This window comes from Somniosus microcephalus, chromosome 4 (assembly GCF_052327205.1).
Source record: "Somniosus microcephalus isolate GS21.2 chromosome 4, FLI_Smic_1.0, whole genome shotgun sequence".
Classification (NCBI taxonomy): Eukaryota; Metazoa; Chordata; class Chondrichthyes; order Squaliformes; family Somniosidae; genus Somniosus; species Somniosus microcephalus.
Genome location: NC_140990.1, coordinates 321,760,313 through 321,778,844, shown reverse-complemented (window position 1 = coordinate 321,778,844; position 18,532 = coordinate 321,760,313). Strand labels below are relative to the sequence as shown.

The following is an 18,532-nucleotide window of genomic DNA, read 5'->3' as shown; positions in this document are numbered from 1 at the left end:
TGGTGGAGGAGAGAGCAAGGGAAAGTGGTGGAGGAGAGAGTGAAGGAGTAAGAAGTGGTGGAGGAGAGAGCGAGGGAAAGTGGTGGTGGAGAGAGTGAAGGAGTAAGAAGTGGTGGAGGAGAGAGCGAGGGAAAGTGGTGGAGGAGAGAGCGAGGGAAATTGAAGTGGCAGAAGACTCGTTGCAGGAAAGGTTTAATAGAATCAGAAATTCTGGAAATATGCAGTTTGTTACCTTGAGACTTGACTATTCCAGCACACTCCTGGCCAGCCTCCCGCATTCTACCCTCCGTGAACTTGAGCTCATCCAAAACTCGGCTGCCCGTGTCCTAACTCGCACCGAGTCCCGTTCACCCATCACCCCCGGCTCGCTGACCTACGTTGGCTTCCGGTTAAGCAACGCCTCGATTTCAAAATTCTCATCCTTGTTTGCAAATCCCTCCATGGCCTCGCCCCTCCCTTTCTCTGTAATCTCTTTCAGCTCTACATCCCCCTGAGATCTCTGCGCTCCTCCAATTCTGGCTTCTTGCGCATCCCTGATTTTGATCGCTCCACCATTGGTGGCCGTGCCTTCAGCTGCCTCGGCCCTGAGCTCTGGAATTCCCTCCCTAAACCTCTCCCACTCTCTTTCCTCCTTTAAGACGCTCCTTAAAACCTACAGCACGGCCGTTTTTCCTTATCGATCCCTAATCCTGGAGCCAGAGACAGCTGACAAACGACACACAGGACACTCTGCCAGTGAAGCAATATTTTGTTTAATACAGTTTATAATAAATTATTGAACACATTTTCAATTTCCATGGGAAATTACCATAATGTCTGCAAGATGTGGATTAAAAAAAGAAAGAGTGCATTTCCCCCCCCCACCTTTATAAATCACAAAAGTTTACCTTACCGATTACACTCCAGCAGTCAGAGACCCACGAATGACCCTCTCCGTTCACTGAACATGGCTGATTCCTGCTCACGGGCGGCTCACACAGTACTTGCAATGGTGAAGTGCGGCGCCCTTGGAATCAGATATTGTTTTATTAATGAAATGAGGAACACGGGGAGGGGAGGGGAGGGTTGGTGTGGGGGGAGGGACGGGGGAAGATAAATAGGTCCTCGGAACCTGCATGCAATGAAGCCGTATTGCAAAAATCGAGATTAACGCGTGACCGGGAGAGAGAGAGAGAGTGTGTGTATTACACCGAGACAGGGCGTTGTGCTCTGTACTCGTAATGGCATTTAATACATCAGAATATACACTGGTATACGTAGCATCTGCTATTATTATTTTTTTACAAAATATAGAATTCTAGTGCTCTGCTAAATCCGCAGTTGTAATATTACAAACTAAAAAAACAAAGGTGGTGGGTTTGAAAGTTTTTTTTGTCCATTCTGGGCCTCTACTCATTGGAATTCAGAAGAATGAGAGGCGATCTTATCGAAACATATAAAGATTGTGAGGGGGCTTGATCGGGTGGATGCGGGGAGGATGTTTCCACTGATGGGTGAGACTAGAACTAGGGGGCATAATCTTAGAATAAGGGGCTGCCGTTTCAAAACTGAGATGAGGAGAAACTTCTTCACTCAGAGGGTAGTAAATCTATGGAATTTGCTACCTCAGAGAGCTGTGGAAGCTGTGACATTAAATAAATTTAAAGCGGAGATAGACAGTTTCCTAGCTGATAAGGGAATTTGGGGTTACGGGGAGCGGGCAGGGAAGTGGACGTGAGTCTAGGTTCGGATCAGCCATGATCCTATTGAATGGCGGAGCAGGCCCGAGGGGCCGTATGGCCTACTCCTGCTCCTACTTCTTATGTTGTTCTTATGTTCATTCACCCCCCACTCCTCCGCCTCCTCTGCTGGGTGGAAGCCCCAGTCGGAAGAGCGTTGAAAGGTTCTCCCATTTTCACACACGTCAGGCCAATCGGGTAGAACGGATTCGTCTATTAATCCCAACTATAAACTCAACAGTCTGGAGTCCCGACAGTGCGCCAGTGGGCGGTCGAATCTGTGAAGAAGGAGGACGCGCAGAGCGAGGAGCGTCGCGGTCAGGATAATCGCCGTCACCCGCCCTCCGTCAGCACCTACTGCGCTGCCGGCGTACCGCGGCGGGAATTGATACCCGGTGTTCTTCTCACTCGGTGGGTGTCCATTCACGGCGGGTGCCAGTGACGTCACAATGGTACAGGCGGCGGTTCCCCGCGCTCGCGCAACACGTGAAAATAAAGCTGGGCCGCCCGTAACCTGCCCGCTGCCGCTCGTCTAAAACTCGTGCTGGCTCCAAGTTTCACCCCATAGGGGCCTCGCTTGTGTACGTCGCTGTGTGTGTGTGTCTGTGTGTGTGTGTGTCTCTGTGTATCTGTGTGTCTATGTCTATGTGTGTGTGTGTGTGTGTGTGTGTGTGTGTCTATGTGTGTGTCTGTGTGTTTGTGTGTGTGTCTATGTGTATGTCTATGTGTCTATGTCTATGTGTGCCTATGTGTGTGTCTATGTGTGTCCGTGTGTCTATGTCTGTGTGTGTCTATGTGTGTGTCTATGTGTCTATGTCTATGTGTGTCTGTGTGTCTATGTCTATGTGTGTCTGTGTGTGTCTGTGTGTGTCTGTGTGTCTGTGTCTACGTGTGTCTGTGTGTGTCTATGTCTATGTGTGTCTATATGTGTGTCTATGTGTGTCTGTGTGTCTATTTCTATGTGTGTCTGTCTGTGTCTGTGTGTGTGTCTATGTGTGTCTGTGTGTCTATGTCTATGTGTGTCTGTCTGTGTCTGTGTGTCTATCTTTATGTGTGTCTGTCTGTGTCTGTGTGTCTAAATCTATGTGTGTATATGTGCGTGTGTCTATGTGTGTGTGTCTGTGTGTATATGTGTGTGTGTCTGTGTGTGTGTGTCTGTGTGTATATGTGTGTGTGTCTGTGTGTATATGTGTGTGTATCTGTGTGTATATGTGCGTGTGTCTGTGTGTGTGGTTGTTCCTGGCACACCAAGTCTCCAGAATGCTTAATTATTCAACATATATTCTTTGGCTGTGTGACATTAAAAGTGATAGGAGGTGAACAATTATCCAATTGGATTCTGTGTTGGCCAGAGCTGGCATGGTTTTTGTGCATTAGGTATGCAGAACCAAGGCGGGTAGATGGAGTTCAGATACAGGTCAGCCATGATCTCATTGAATGGCGGAACAGGCTCGAGGGGCTGAATGGCCTCCTCCTGCTCCTCTGTTCCTATGTTCTCCTGGGTGTTTTTTTTTTGGAAAGCTCTCCGCCTGGTGTTTGTCCTGTTGGGGGTCGAGAATGTCACTCAGCTGTGGTTCTAACATTGCACATCCTTAGTCCATCGTTCGCTATCACGTGTAGGGCGCAGGAATTCCGAGGGCTTGACCACCATAGTGTTTTTTTTCTGCACCCGTCACTGCTAACTGCTATCTGGGCCCTTGTTCAGGAAATATGTACCCATCTCGCCCTTGCCTTTGACCTTGACCAGTCCCCGGTACTCCAAGTGATAGCTTTCGGCTGACAGGACCTGGTACATATCTGTAGTCACCTGAGGAGATAACAAACCACTGAGTTAAAGGATCACAGAAGATGATAAAGCTAAAAAGAAAAGAAACTGGAAATCTGAAATTGCTGTAAATACACAGCAGGACCCCAGAGAGAAATGGCAGACTAACGTTTCGGGTATAAAGAAAGAACTTGCATTTCTATAGCTCCTTTCACAACCTCAGGACATCCCAAAGCACTTTACAGCCAATGAAGTACTTTTTGAAGGAATCGCGGCAGCCAATTTGCGCACAGCAAGCTCCCGCAAACAGCAATGTGATAACGACCATTGTTTTACCATTTTTTTTTAATGAGATCTGTTTTTTTAGTGCTGTTGGCTGAGGGATAAATGACGGCCATGGCACCGGGGAGAACTCTCCTGCTCTTCTTCCAAATAGTGGCCACGGGATCTTTTACGTCCACCTGAGAGGGAAGACAGTTTAACATCTCATTCGAAAAACAGCACCTCCGACAGTGCAGCACTCCCTCAGTACTGGCACTGGGAGCGTCAGCCTAGATTTTTGTGCTCAAGTCTCTGGAGTGGGACTATGAACCCACAACCTTCTGACTCGGAGGCGAGGGTGCTGCCCACTGAGCCACGGCTCACCAGTTCCGCTGAAGGGACTCTACCCAAAACCTGTCTATTCTCCTTTTTAGATACGATGGTTTTGCTGAGTATTTCCAGCATTTTGCTTTATTTCTTTGAAGGTTTATTTTTAACTTTATTAATTCTCAGGATTTGCTTGTCACTGGCAAGGCCGGCCTTTATTGCCCAACCCTTGTTGTTCTTAGCTGAATGGCTTACTCGGTCGCTTCAGAGGCCAGTTAAGGGTCAACCACGTTGGTGTGGGACTGGAGTTATCCTCACCAGTCTTACTCACCCATTGGTGGTGGATTGCTTGGCTGGTAGAAGCTTGGTTGCTCCTCCTCTCAGCTGGGAAGCAGCACTGGGCATGTGTCCAAAGATGGAAGGGGCAAATAGCCACCAAAATAGGAAGAAGGTATTTCAAAAAGCTTGAGTTTCCACAGTACAACCTCCAAGAAGAACTAAACCTTCATCTCAAAAACTATGGGGGTAATTGTCACATAGCTCGCCCGGTGGGAAACGGGCGCCTGTTTTGCATGTCGCTCGATTTTACTTCACATTGGAGGCACGGGGCACAGCTTTTTCCTTTACCTGAATTCTGTCAGGGACTCCTGTACTGTCCATTCGACTTGCCACGTTGACAGTGTTTCCCCAGATATCGTACTGAGGCTTGCGGGCTCCAATCACCCCAGCTACTACAGGACCAATGTTGAGACCTGACGGAAAAAGGAGAGACTGTTGAATCACCTTTGCCCACTTAGACATGTGACAAAACCTTCTACTGTAACTCAATCTTCTCCGGACCTCAAATTGTGGAGCTCCTCGCCTCTTTCAGTCCTCCTTCCTCCCATGACCTTGGAGGGAGTGCTGCGTAGGTTTACCAGAATGATACCTAGACTCCAGGGGTTACGAGGAAAGATTACACAAATTAGGTGACGTAAAAAAACTACTCGGCACTTGGTCTGAGTATTAAACAAGGCTTTAATCAACTGTTTTTCAACATGGAGATCTAGTTGTGTCCTTCACTAGTTCCTGTTAAAGAATGTCCTGAGCAAGCTGGGCCCGTGCCCGAGTATTTATACTCTCCCTGGACAGCACCACCGGCAGGCCGCCCGGTATTATTTCATTAGTCATTTCCACATGAATGACAAGATTCATGTCATTAGGGTTGTATTCTCTGGAATTGAGAAGGGTAAGGGGTGATTTGATCAAAGTTTTCAAGATATTAAGGGGAACTGATAAGGTAGATAGAGAGAAATGATTTCCGCTGGTTGGGGAGTCTAGAACTAGGGGGGCACAACCTAAAAATTAGAGCCAGACCTTTCAGGGGTGAAATTAGGAAACACTTCTACACGCAAAAGGAGTTGAAAGTTTGGAACTCTTCCGCAAACGGCAGTTGATGCTAGGTCAATTGTTAATTGGTAGAATTTTTGTTAACCAAAGGTATTAAGGGATATGAGCCAAAGGTGGGTCATAGAGTCATAACGGCACAGAAGGAGGCCATTCGGCCCATCGAGTCCGTGCCGGCTCTCTGTAGAGCAATCCAGTCAGTCCCATTCCCCCGCTCTATCCCTGTAGCCCTGCAAGTTTATTTCCCTCAAGTGCCTATCCAGTCTCACCTTGAAAACATTGAGTGTCTCCGCTTCCACCACTTCCGTCAGCAGCGAATTCCAGGTCCTCACCACTCGCTGCGTAAAAAAGTTTTTCCTCACATTCCCCCCCTGTATCTCTTGCCCAAAACCTTAAATCTGTGTCCTCTAGTCCTTGTACCATCAACTAGTGGGAACAGCCTTTCCCCGTCTAGCCTATCCAAACCCATCATAATCTTGTACACCTCTATCAAATCACCCCTCAACCTCCTTTGCTCAAATGAAAACAAATCCAGCTTCTCCAACCTGTCCTTGCAGCTAAGATCCCCCATCCCCGGAACCATTCTGGTAAATCTCCTCCGCACCCTCTCAAGGGCCTTCACATCCTTCCTACGGTCTATCGAGTTAGGTTGCAGATCACCTATCATCTCATTGAATGGTGGAACAGGCTCGAGGGGGTAAATGGCCTCTTCCTGTTCCTATGTTCCTATGATCAACAGGCTTTCAAACCCCACGCTTAGTATCAACTAATCATAACTCCTCGATTTACCCCATCCTACTCTAGTCCATCTTGGTGGTGTTCCGCACCAGGGGCCTTGCCCCTTTCACCTGAACTGCTCAGCAACAGAACTTCAGAAATGAAGAATTACCCATTGCCAGTGCAATCAAACCCACGATTTGACTTTTACCGGTGTATCCTACAGGTCTGCTTCTCTGCCACTTCAGATTCTTTTTCTTCCAGGTTTGAAACATTTGTACACAAGAGGTTTTCCACAGTAATTCAAAAATCAGATTTAAAGTCTACCCGACGCACCACAACTCTCTCCATCCGTCTCAAATTGAACTTCCATATCTCCATCATCACTGAAGTCACCTTCAAGAAGCTCAGTTTCCTCTTCCCCCCATCCCCAGCCCCCACAACCACCACCCCTCAACATCTCTATCAAGCTCAAATCCATCCAAGACTTGAATACTACTCCCATACCCGGGGAGGTTCTTTCAGCTCCGTCTCACATTCCAGGACAGGATACATAGAATTACATATACGTAGAATTACATCGAGCCTACAGCACAGAAACAGGCTGTTCGGCCCAACAGGTCTATGCTGGTGTTTATGCTCCACACGAGTCTCCTCCCAACCTTCTTCATCTCACCCTATCGTCATAGCCTTCTATTCCTTTCTCCCACTTGTGCTTATTTAGCTTCCCCTTAAATACATCTATGCTATTTGCCTCAACTACTCCCTGTGGTAGCTGACCTGATAGACCGTCCCATTTATGTTGTTTGCTTCAATCTGCTTTCCCTGGTTACCAATTCTGACGAGAGGTCATCGACCCGAAACGTTAACTCTGTTTCTCTCTCTCCACAGATGCTGCCTGACCTGCTGAGTATTTCCAGCATTTTCTGTTTTTATTCCCTGGTTACTTACTCCTCAAGCCTTATCCCACTCCTGGTCAAAACCTCTTCACAGCAACACGAGATGTGCTATTCACAATGTCTAACTTCTCAAATTGATGCAAGCAATCATTAATTAGCGTAAATCTCTAGCATATTGTTTTGTACAAATGGCATCCAGTTCCTGTATGATACGTGCATGGGTACTTAGTTACAGGTTTTTTTTGCAAGAAGCGAACTGCTCACTTTCTGCCAAGTGAGCAGCAACTCTGAATCATAGACTCGTACAGCACAGAAGGAGGCCATTCGGTCCATCATGCTGGTGATGTCTCTTTGAAAGGGCTATCCAATTAGTCTTTCCCCACAGCCCTGTAGATTTTTCCCTTCAAGTACCGTGGCTGCAGTGTGTACCATCTACAAAATGCACTGCAGCAACTCGTCAAGGCTTCTTCGGCAGCACCTTCCAAGCCCGCGACTTCTTCTACAAGGGCAGCAGGTGCATGGGAACACCACCACCTCCAAATTCCCGTCCAAGTCACACACCATCCTGACTTAGAAGTATATCGCCGATCTTTCATCGTCGCTGGGTCAAAATCCTGGAACTCCCTATCTAACAGCACTGCGGGAGAATCTTCACCACAAGGACTGCAACGGTTCAAGAAGGTGGCTCACCACCACCTTCTCAAGGTCAATTAGGAATGGGCAATTAATGCTGGCTTTGCCAGCGACACCCACATCCCATAAACAAATTTTTAAAAAATTCCCTTTTGAAAGGTACTATTGAATCTGCTTCCACCGCCCTTTCAGGCAGCGCATTTCAGATTATAACAAATGGCTGTGTAAAAAAATGTTTCCTCATCTTGCCCCTGGTTCTTTTGCTAATTATGTTAAATCAGTGTTCTCTGGTTACCGACCCTCCTGCCAGTGGAAACAGTCTCTCCCTATCTGCTCTATCAAAACCATTCATAATTTTGACCACCTCCATTAAATTACCCTCCCTGCTCTAAGGAGAACAATCCCAGCTTCTCCAGTCCCTCCACATAACTGTAGTCAACTCATCCCTGGCACCATTCGGGTAAATCTCCTCTGCACCCTCGCCAAGGCCTTGGCATCCTTCGCAATAAAGGCCCGAGTTACCTATTTTCATCCGGAAGTTATTGAATGAGTGCTCATTGATGTACTTCATCTGGTCCATCAACCTCATGGCGTAGTCTGCCAGGGCCTTGATGTGTGTTTTCCCAGCTTTGTCATAGGTGGAGTCATTCAGACCCGACGCTGCCATGTACGTGCTGCCTATGGTCTTAATCTTCTCCAGCTGGCGGAACTGGTCTTCGCTGATGATCTGCAATAAACCAAACAACACCCTGCTGTAACTACCGAGACACCGGACACTATTCCATCATTTGCAAGATAGCTAAAGAAAGAAAGACTTGCATTTATTTATATAGCGCCTTTCACGACCACCAGACATCCCAAAGCGCTTTACAGCCAATGAAGTACTTATTGCAGTGTAGTCGCTGTTGTAATGTAGGAAACGCGGCAGCCAATTTGTGCACAGCAAGCTCCCACAAACGGCAATGTGATAATGACCAGATAATCTGTTTTTGTTATGTTGGTTGAGGGATAAATATTGGCCCCAGGACACCGGGTAGAACTCCCCCCTGCTCTTCTTTGAAATAGTGGCCGCAGGATCTTTTACGTTCACCTGAGAGGTGCAGACAGGGCCTCGGTTTAACGTCTCATCCGAAAGGCGGCACCTCTGACAGTGCAGCGCTCCCTCAGCACTGCACTGGGAGTGTCAGTCTAGATTTTTGTGCTCATGTCTCTGGAGTGGGACTTGAACCCACAACCTTCTGACATCAGAGACGAGAGTGCTGCCCACTGAGCCACGGCTGATGGGGATGAGGCAGGTGCTTCGGCCCCCATGTTAAACCAGGCATCCAGAAAGGACCTGTGGTTTCCCTCCCGAATCCTCTCCGCCTCTCTCTCTTCCTTTAAGACGCTCCTTAAAACCTACCTTTGTGACCAAGCTTTTTGGTCCTCTGTCCTAAATTGATTTAATGTAGTAAAACGTCCCAAGGTGCTTCACAGGAGTGATTAGCAAACAAAATTTGACACCAAGCCACAAAAAAAAGAGATATTTGGACAGGTGAGCAAAAGCTTGGCCAAAGAGGTAGATTTTCAAGGGCTTCTTAAAGGAGGAGAGAGAAGTGGAGAGTTGAAGAGGTTTAGGGAGGGAATTCCAGAGCTGAGGGCCTAGGCAACTGAAGGCACGGCCGCCAATGGTGGAGCGAAGAAACTGGGGGATGCGCAAGAGGCCAGAATTGGAGGAGTGCAGAGATCTCGGAGAGTTGTAGGGCTGTAGGAGGTTACAGAGTTGTGGAGGGGGCGAGGGAATGGAGGGATTTGAACACACGGATGAGAATCTTAAAATCGAGGCGTTGCCGGACTGGGAGCTCATGTGGTGAGTGAGCACACAGGGGTGATAGGTGAACGGGACTTTGTGCAAGTTAGGAAATGGGTAGCAGAGTTTTGGATGAGCGCAAAAAGTTTACGGAGGGTGCAGAGAGAGGCCGGCCAGGAGAGCATTGGAATAGTTAAGTTGGGAGGAAAACGGATGAGGGTTTCAGCAGCAGAAACACAGTACGATACATCCTTGCTTCCAATCACCCAATGTCAGCATCGCTTGCAACACTCGCCTCATCAAAGTCAGCAATGATCTCGTTCAGAAGCCGGAGACACTCCACCCCTTCATTGTTCGCCTCCAACTCGACGTAGAACTCGGAGAAGTTGCTGATGGAGGCGAACATTACGGCCACACACTCGCAGGACTGATAGTACAGCTCATCGTTACGCCTCTCACGCGCAAGGAAGTGCGCGGCGACATCTTTGGGCAGGATGTTGTGCAGAAGGCGTCTGTTGTATGCCTGGAGTTCCTCCATTTCTTCTTTCTCTTCCGTGGCCTGAACAAGAAAATGGCAAAGACTTATTTAGCACGTTGATGATTTCGAACACATGTCCTTGAAGAAAGTCAGACTTACATTTATATACACAGCGCCTTCTCACATCTTTTACACAATGCCCGATCATATTTCTTGCACAGCATCTTATCACGTCTCTCAGGTATGCTAGTCCCAGAGCCATGCCGCACAGAAGGAGGCCATTCGGCCCATCGTGCCTCTTTGAAAGAGCTGTCCATTCAGTCCCACTCCCCTGCTCTTTCCCTGTGGCCCTGCTTCTCAAATTTCTTTTGAAAATTACGATTCAGTCTGCTTTCGTCAACCTTTCAGGCAGCACGTTCCAGATAGAAACATAGAAGATAGGAGCAGGAGTAGGCCATTCGGCCCCTCGAGCCTGCCCCGCCATTCAATGCGATCATGGCTGATCATCCAAACCCTAGCACCCGGTCCCTGCTTTCTCCCCATATCCCTTGATCCCTTTAGCCTTAAGAAATATATCCAACTCCTTCTTGAATATAGATCATAACCACTCGCTGAGTAAAAATATTTTTCTTCGTCTTCCCCCTGTTTTTTTTTGCCAATTATCTTAGTTGTTCTGGTTACGATGCTGGGCTACCAGCCAGCAGGAGAGGATCGTTCGTGACTTCAAATTCCGGCAAGGCAAGTTGTGAAATTGGATTGAGGAAATCTGGTAATTAATGGGCATTCTGGCACCAGAACAAAAGTTCCAGAAACATCCTCTTCTTCAGCCATTGGGCAGCACCCAACACACAAGGGCAAAAGGCCAAGCTGAAGTGTCGGCAAAAATTTTCTGCCAAAAAGTGCAAAATGGACGATCGCATTCGGCCTCTTTCTTGGGTACCCGCCATCATAGATGCCTGCCTCCAGTCAATTCAGTTCACTCCACATGGCATTAGGAAGTGTCTGAGAGCACTGGAGACTACGGGCCCTGATGACATCCCAGCCATAGTGCTGAAGATCTGCGTACCAGAACTAGTCATCCCCCCACCCGGCTCCTCCAAAGCTGAGCTGCTCCAGTACAGCTACGGCACCGGCATCTGCTCAATGTGGAACGTTGCCCAGGTATGTCCTATCCACAAAAAGCAAGGACAAATCTACCCGGCCAGTTGCTGTCGTATTAGCCTCCTCCCAATTATTAGCAAAGTGATGGAAAATAGTCACCGATAGTACCATTATGCAACACCTCTTCACCAATAACCTGCTTGTCAATGTTCAGTTTGCATCCTGAAATATCCTCCTGGCTCCAGACCTCAGCACAGACAAGTTGAGTGAGTGGGCAAATACATGGCAGATGCAGTATAACGTGGATAAATGTGAAGTTATCCACTTCGGTAGGAAAAACAGAAAGGCAGAGTATTATTTAAATGGTGATAGATTGGGAAAGGTTGATGTACAAAGGGACCTGGGTGTCCTTGTACACCAGTCACTGAAAGCAAACATGCAGGTGCAGCAAGCAGTTAGGAAGGCAAATGGTATGTTAGCCTTCATTGTAAGAGGATTTGAGTACAGGAGCAAGGATGTCTTACTACAGTTATACAGGGCCTTGGTGAGACCACACCTGGAGTACTGTGTGCAGTTTTGGTCTCCTTACCTAAGAAAGGATATACTTGCCATAGAGGGAGTGCAGCGAAGGTTCACCAGGCTGATTCCTGGGATGGGCAGGACTGTCGTATGAGGAGAGATTGGGTCGACTAGGTCTGTATTCATCAGAGTTTAGAAGAAGGAGAGGGGATCTCATTGAAACGTATAAAATTCTGACAGGGCTAGACAGACTGAATGCAGGGAGGATGTTTCCCCTGGCTGGGGGGGGGTCTAGAATGAGGGGTCACAGTCTCGGGATACGGGGTAGGACATTTAGGACTGAGATGAGGAGAAATTTCTTCACTCAGAGGGTGGTGAACCTGTGGAATTCTCTACCACAGAAGGCTGTGGAGGCCAAGTCACTGAATATATTTAAAAGGAGATAGATAGATTTCTAGACACAAAAGGCATCAAGGGGTATGGGGAGAGAGCGGGAATATGGTATTGAGATAGAGGATCAGCCATGATCATATTGAATGGCGGAGCAGGCTCGAAGGGCCGAATGGCCTACTCCTGCTCCTATTTGTCTATGTTTCTATGTTTCTATCCAGGCATGGACACGAGTGATGGGTGCTAGAGGAGAGGTGAGAGTAACTGTCCTTAACATCAAGGCAACATTCAACTGAGTATGGCAGGAGGAGCCTGAGCAATACTGAGGTCAATGAGGGTCAAGGGGAAATCCCCCCAGTGGCTGGAATCATACTTGACACAAAGGAAAATGGCCGTGGTTATTAGGGGCCAATCGTCCCACCCCCAGGACATCACTGCAGGAGTTTCTCAAGACAGCATCCTTAGCCCTCCTTCATGAACAATCTTCTCTCCATCATTAGGGATGGGGCAGTTTGCTGATGAGTCAACGGTGTTTAGCTCCATTGACAATTCCTCTGATAATGAAGCTGCCCAGGCCAACCTACATCAGGACCCCGACAACTTCCAGGCTCAGACTCCAGCAGGTGCCATTCACAGCATCACAACAAGAAGGCGGCCAATCGCCTCCTCTAATCGTCAATGGCGCCAGTAATGCTCAGGTCACCACCATCAACATCCTGAGGGTGGAGGGGGGCGGTGGGGGGGGAGGTGGGACACCATTGACCAAATGCTTCACTGGAGTAACCATATCAACACCAAGGCTAAAAAGGCAGGGTAGAGGCTGGGTACTCTGCAATGAGTAGCTCACCTCCTGAACGCTCAAAGCCTCTTCACTGTCTACAAGGCTCAACTCAGTTCTGTAACGGAATACTCACCACTTGCCTGGATGGGTGCTGCTGCCAACAATACTCAAAAAGCTCAGACACCATCCAGGACAGAGCAGGCCACTTGATCGGCGCCCCCTTGCCACTGGACTCGGTATTCACCCCCTCCACCAATGGCACACTGTGGCTGCAGTCTGCGCTATCTACTATCTACAGGATGTACCGCAACATGTTGCCAAGGTTGCTTTGACAACACCTTCCTCCCTCTTGTGACCCCTGCTATGAAGAAAGACAAGAGCAGCAATGTTGTAGGAACACCATCGCTTCCAATTTCCCCTTCCGAGTCACGCATCACCCTGACTTGAACATATATTGGCCGTTCCTTCATCATCGCTGGGTCAAATTCCTGGAACTCCCTCCGTAACACCATCGTGGGAGCATGGAGTACAGCGGTTCAGAAAGAAGGCCCACCACCGCCTTCACAGGGCAACGAGATGCGGCCTTTCCAAATTCTAAAGCGCTTCACATGCAATGAGTTACTTTTTGGAGTGCGGTCAATGTTGTTATACAGGCAAACATTGCAACCAATTTGGATGCAATAAGGTCCCACAAACAGCAATGAGATGGGATGAATGATCAGATAATCTATTTTTGGTTCATCTATCCATTTTTAAAACAATATTTGACAGCCACCTGTAGCGTGCCATGGCCCGAGGATTTCCAGGATAAATATTTAAACTCTTCAAAGAAGAAAAAAGAACAAATTCCCACATCTCCCTTCTTCGTTTTGTTCAGTCTGTTACAGAGACTACCTCATCTCTTAGTTTTCAGTTACGTTGAGGCGGCCTAGACCCAAACCATGAAACTGTGTTTTCCCTTGGCAGACACTGACGGATCTCCCGCGAAATCTCAGAATGTTCTGTTTTTATTTTAATTCCTTCAAGTTGTTATAGAAAGCTCTCCGAATTTGTAATATTTACTTCAAATTAAATGGCACAGTTTTTCCTCACAGAAAACCTTTCAACCAATTGCACTGCTCGTTGCGAACTACTTGGAGCCACTGTTGTCACTGATTTAAGTACAACGATAGATTCATCACCGATCAGTGTCTCCAAGACCTGTTCAGTGGAACGATGTTTTACCCAATGGGGCCGCTAAATGATTACCAACCACTGTTGGCACTAGGATTCTGAAATTAGGACCAGGACCTTCTGTGCAACGTTAATAAATGGCGGCAGTAACCCACAAATTAAAATAGTACCGATGGGAGAATTCCAGGTTTTGAGAGTCCATTCAGGCTTGGCTTTCTGGAGTCTGATCTTAGTACTGTAGTCACGGAGACAAACCCTAACGCCAGCCATAACCCTATCCCTATCCCTAACCCTAACCCTATCCCGAACCCTATTCCTAGCCCTAACCCTAACCCTATCCCCAACCCTAAACCTAACCCTATCCCTAACCCTATTCCTAGCCCTAACCCTATCCCGAAACCTTACCCTAACCCAATCCTTATCCTTAGCACTAGCCCTAGCCCGAAACCTTACCTTAACCCTATCCCTATCCCTAAACCTATCCCTAGCCCTAACCCTATCCCTAGGTCTAACCCTAACCCTATCCCTAACCCTAGCCCTAACGCTAGCCCTAACCCTATCCCTATCTCTATCCCTAACCCTATCCCTAACCCTAACCCTATCCCTAGCCCTAACCCTAGCCCTAACCCTAACCCTAGCCCTAGCCCTATCTCTATCCCTAACCCTATCCCTATCCCCTAACCCTATCCCTATCCCTATCCCTATCCCTAGCCCTATCCCTAACCCTAACCCTATACCTAACCCTAAAAATGACAATACAGTCCTGGCATGGCACCAAGCCCTCATCTCCTAAGGGGCCGTCCACCCTCGGCACAAATGAGTCGGCCTCACACCATAATGCGAGGGCCGCTCATTTAAATATACATCAGGTGTTCCTGGCGCAAAGCCACTGCCGCCATTTTGTTACCTGCCTGCAGCCAATGGCGGTTTAGCCACCATTTTGTATCTCATTCACAGTTAGTGTATAACCCAAGATCATTTTTTTTTGGCAAAACGATATTGTAACTACTTTCAAAAGTGAAATGACACATTGGGCCGTATTTTGCGACCCCTGTGGGTGCTTACGAGGTGCGTACGTGCCCGTAGAGACCGCGCACGTTCTGGGTTTAGGCGTGCGCTGTGCATGCGCTAAAACCTGGAACTTGCGATCTGTCAAGAATTCCCGCGACACATCCTCCGCATCCCCGGGAGATGGGCCTCTGTGGGTGGAGAGTCTACCCAGCGAATGCCCATGAAATTCTTACGCCTGGTAAGAGCAGCGGACGGCCTGCTTTTACCAGCGTAAGAGCTTTAAATAACAGAAAAATAATTTTTTTTCAATAATTTATGCATTTAAAAACTTGTTAAATAAGGTAAGTTTATTTTTAGACCTTTTAAAACATGTAAATTTATTTTTCAAAAAATTAAATTTATGTTTTAAATATTTAATTAAATGCCATTTTCATTAATTTTAAATATGTCATTTGTTTATTTATTTATTTGAAGTGTACGTGTATTCTTGGGGGTATCCCCATTCATGCTTATGAGGATTCAGTACATACGGAATCCTCCATAAGTCTGAATGGGGATTCCCCTTCTTTCATTGGTTGGAACGGCCCACGCGATCCCAGGGGCGCTCGCGAACCTCCCGTGCCCCTGGGATACGTGGGCCTCTACGCAGAGGCCCAGGAGTGCCAGTCTCCGAACCTCCGGGACCGTCAGGTAGGTTCGTAGACTTTTTGCCGGTCGGAGGCATTCGTCTCCGACTGCAAATTCAGGGCCAATATTGCGAGAAAAATATCTTCGCTGCCGCAAACTGCAATCCGAGTGGGACACGGTTGCCCTTTCAATCAAACGATCGTGCATCACACTTCAGCTTGGTTTATCGCTTCTTTTTCTTTCTCCACTTCCTGCCAAAATCTTCCCCTCTTCCCCCTCCTCTCCCGAAGACCCTTGCCAGTGTCCGGCTCCAGTGACCCCTGCAGGAAAGTGTACGGCTGGAGGGTGGGGGTGGGGGGGGAGGCGGATGTCGGTTGAGGGGAGGGTTGGACTTGGCTGCTTCTCGCCCGTCAAGGTCGAATTGCCTGCTGACACTCACTGCCTAGGCTCAGATAGGAAGGGTAGCCACTTGGGTAAGGTACCAGACTAGACCCAGCGCCGTGGAGCCCCGCCCCTGCGAGAAATCAGTGCCTTTAGAGGAGAAAATTACACTCAATTACACTTAACTACAAATAATCAATTAGATAGAATGTACAGCACAGAAAGAGGCCATTCGGCCCAACTGGTCCGTGCCAGTGTTTATGCTCCACACGAGCCTCCTCCCACCGCTCTTCATCTCACCCCATCAACATATCCTTCGATTCCCTTCTCCCTCATGTGTTTACCTAGCTTTCTCTCTAATGCATCCATACTAATCGCCTCAACCACTCCCTGTGGTAGCGAGTTCCACATTCCAACCAATCTCTGGGAAAAGTAGTTTCTCCTGAATTCCCTATTGGATTTATTAGTGACGATCTTATATTTATGGCCAAAAGCAAAATACTTTGAAATCTTGGATGCTGGAAATCTGAAATAAAAACAGAAAATGCTGGAAACACTCAGCGGGTCAGGCAGCATCAGTGGAGAGAGAAAAAGGGTTAGAGTTTCAGGCCGATGACCTTTCGTCAGAACTGGATAAAAGTTAGAGATGTAATGGGCCAGAAATTCAGTGGGCTTTGCGCCCAGTTACCGCCCAAAGAGGGCTTCTGCGCCAGTAGAGGAGTTTGCGCTGATATTCAGCGCTGCGGTAATGGCGGCGGTAGCCGGTAGCGCTGCGCCGGCACCGATGACGTCATCGGTGTGCGCAGTGCCCCGGTTCCGCCCTGCTACCGGCCCGACCCCCATATTTAGTTGCGGCCGCCTCTTCCGCAGCGGCCGCAAACAACGATGTGAAGACTGGGCCGTGCTGCAGCCTTAGTGGCGCTAGTTAAGGCGGAGGTGCGGCCGACTGCTTTTTCGGCGGCCGCCTGCCCGCACCTCCTTCCCCGGCCTCCTCCACCCCCCCCCCCCGCGGCATTGCCGGCTGCTCTCCGGGAGCCCGGCACTTCTCCGTGGTGCCGGGCTCATTTGCCGGCACTAGCGAGCGACGATCTCCGAGTTGCAGGCACCTCCCCCTTAAGAGAAGGAGGAGGCCTGCAGTACCGCAGCCTGCCGCTCCGCAGCGGGTGGCGCTGCGGCACCTACAGCGCTGAAATTCAGTTTCAGCGCCCCAAGCGGGGGCGGGCACACCCTGGAATAGCGCCCGGTTCCGACTTGAGGCGCAAAAACTGAATTTCTGACGGGCGCAACTGGCTCCGCGCGCAGCGCTAACTTTTGGGCGCTAGCCAGCTGGCGGGGCCAAAGTGAATTTCTAGCCCATTGGGTTTTAAGCAAGTTCAGAGGCCGGGAAAAGCAGGGATGGGTGGGGGGGGGGGCGTTGGGGGTGGGCGGGGGGTGTGGTGGAGAAGAACAAAAGGGAAGGTCTGTGATAGGGTGGAAGGCAGGAGAGATTAAATGATAAAAGGGATGATGGGGCGCGGTGAAAGGAGATGGTAATGGGACAAGTAAAGAAACAAAAGATGGGTCTAGAGGAGGTGCAGAATCATCAACAGCGGCCATGTGAAAAACTGGAGAGGTTATGATCTGAAATTGTTCAACTCAGTGTTGAGTCCAGAGGCTGTAAAGCGTCGAATCGAAAGATGAGGTGCTGTTCCTCGAGCTTGCGTTGAGCTTCGTTGGAACGGTGTAAGAAGCCAAGGACGGTGAGGTCAGAGTGGGAGTGGGGCGGAGAATTGAAGTGACAGGCGATAACTCTGGATATGATTGGCAGAAAAAAACCCATAAGGTTTTGCTAACCCTATTTAACCTTTGCAGATGGAATATTGAATTGTAGTTAGTCTCCAGCCACTCTCTTCAGGAGAAGATTAGTTTGCTGTCTCCCGCTCAGCTCGTGGCAATGACGATACATGAGCTAATTTCCACAGATCAGGTGTGATGGAGGTTGACGGTCGCTCAGCAGAAATGTATTAACTTGAAACAAACTGATTACCTTTGAAATCATATCATCATAAAATCACCGAAGCCAGCCATTCGGCTCACCCGATCTGCACCGGTGTTTTTCTCTACATGAGCTTTCTCAATGTACAGGAAACTTTCGTTTAACCGGAGGTTAAATGTCCGGAAAGCTCTATCTACCGGCAAAATTCAGGAGCCGTTTCCTATAAGTTTTTTTACTTCTCGTTGCTTTTTTTTTTCCAGTCAGGCTCTGCAAGGTCTAGCTGAAGCTGTTGCTTAGCTACAGAGATGCTTTTAAGCTGCGGCCGACTGTTTTGAAGCTGTTGCTAAGCAACAGGGTTTGTTGATTCACACGGTGCTCAAAAGCTCCGTATGTTTTAACATTAGCGCTGGTTTCTACGGCAGTTTTGATGGTACGGCACCAGCTCGGTCCCGTCAGTGCCGGATACCAGAAAGTTTCCTGTACTGTGTTGCTTAGAATAATGTCCAGTTGTCCAGACATGTGCTTTTTTTTTTTTACCCCTTCTTGTATTGAGGAAGACACTGTGGGCCGAAGTTGCGGCCTCTACAGGTGCGTACGAGGT

The 18,532-nt window shown here is 48.4% G+C and overlaps 1 protein-coding gene across 1 annotated transcript in view; it reads right to left on the bottom strand.

The window, feature by feature from the left end:
• Positions 1 to 733: 733 nt before the first annotated feature.
• Positions 734 to 18,532, bottom strand: part of adcy5 (adenylate cyclase 5) — a 328,357-nt gene continuing 310,558 nt past the window's right edge. The window contains exons 18-21 of the mRNA XM_085986826.1: positions 9,791 to 10,054; positions 8,229 to 8,433; positions 4,699 to 4,823; positions 734 to 3,525 (exon numbers count right to left, since the gene is read on the bottom strand). Coding sequence (XP_085842952.1) covers positions 3,397 to 3,525; positions 4,699 to 4,823; positions 8,229 to 8,433; positions 9,791 to 10,054 — 723 coding nt within the window. The 3' untranslated portion in view covers positions 734 to 3,396. The remainder of the gene's footprint in view (positions 3,526 to 4,698; positions 4,824 to 8,228; positions 8,434 to 9,790; positions 10,055 to 18,532) is intronic.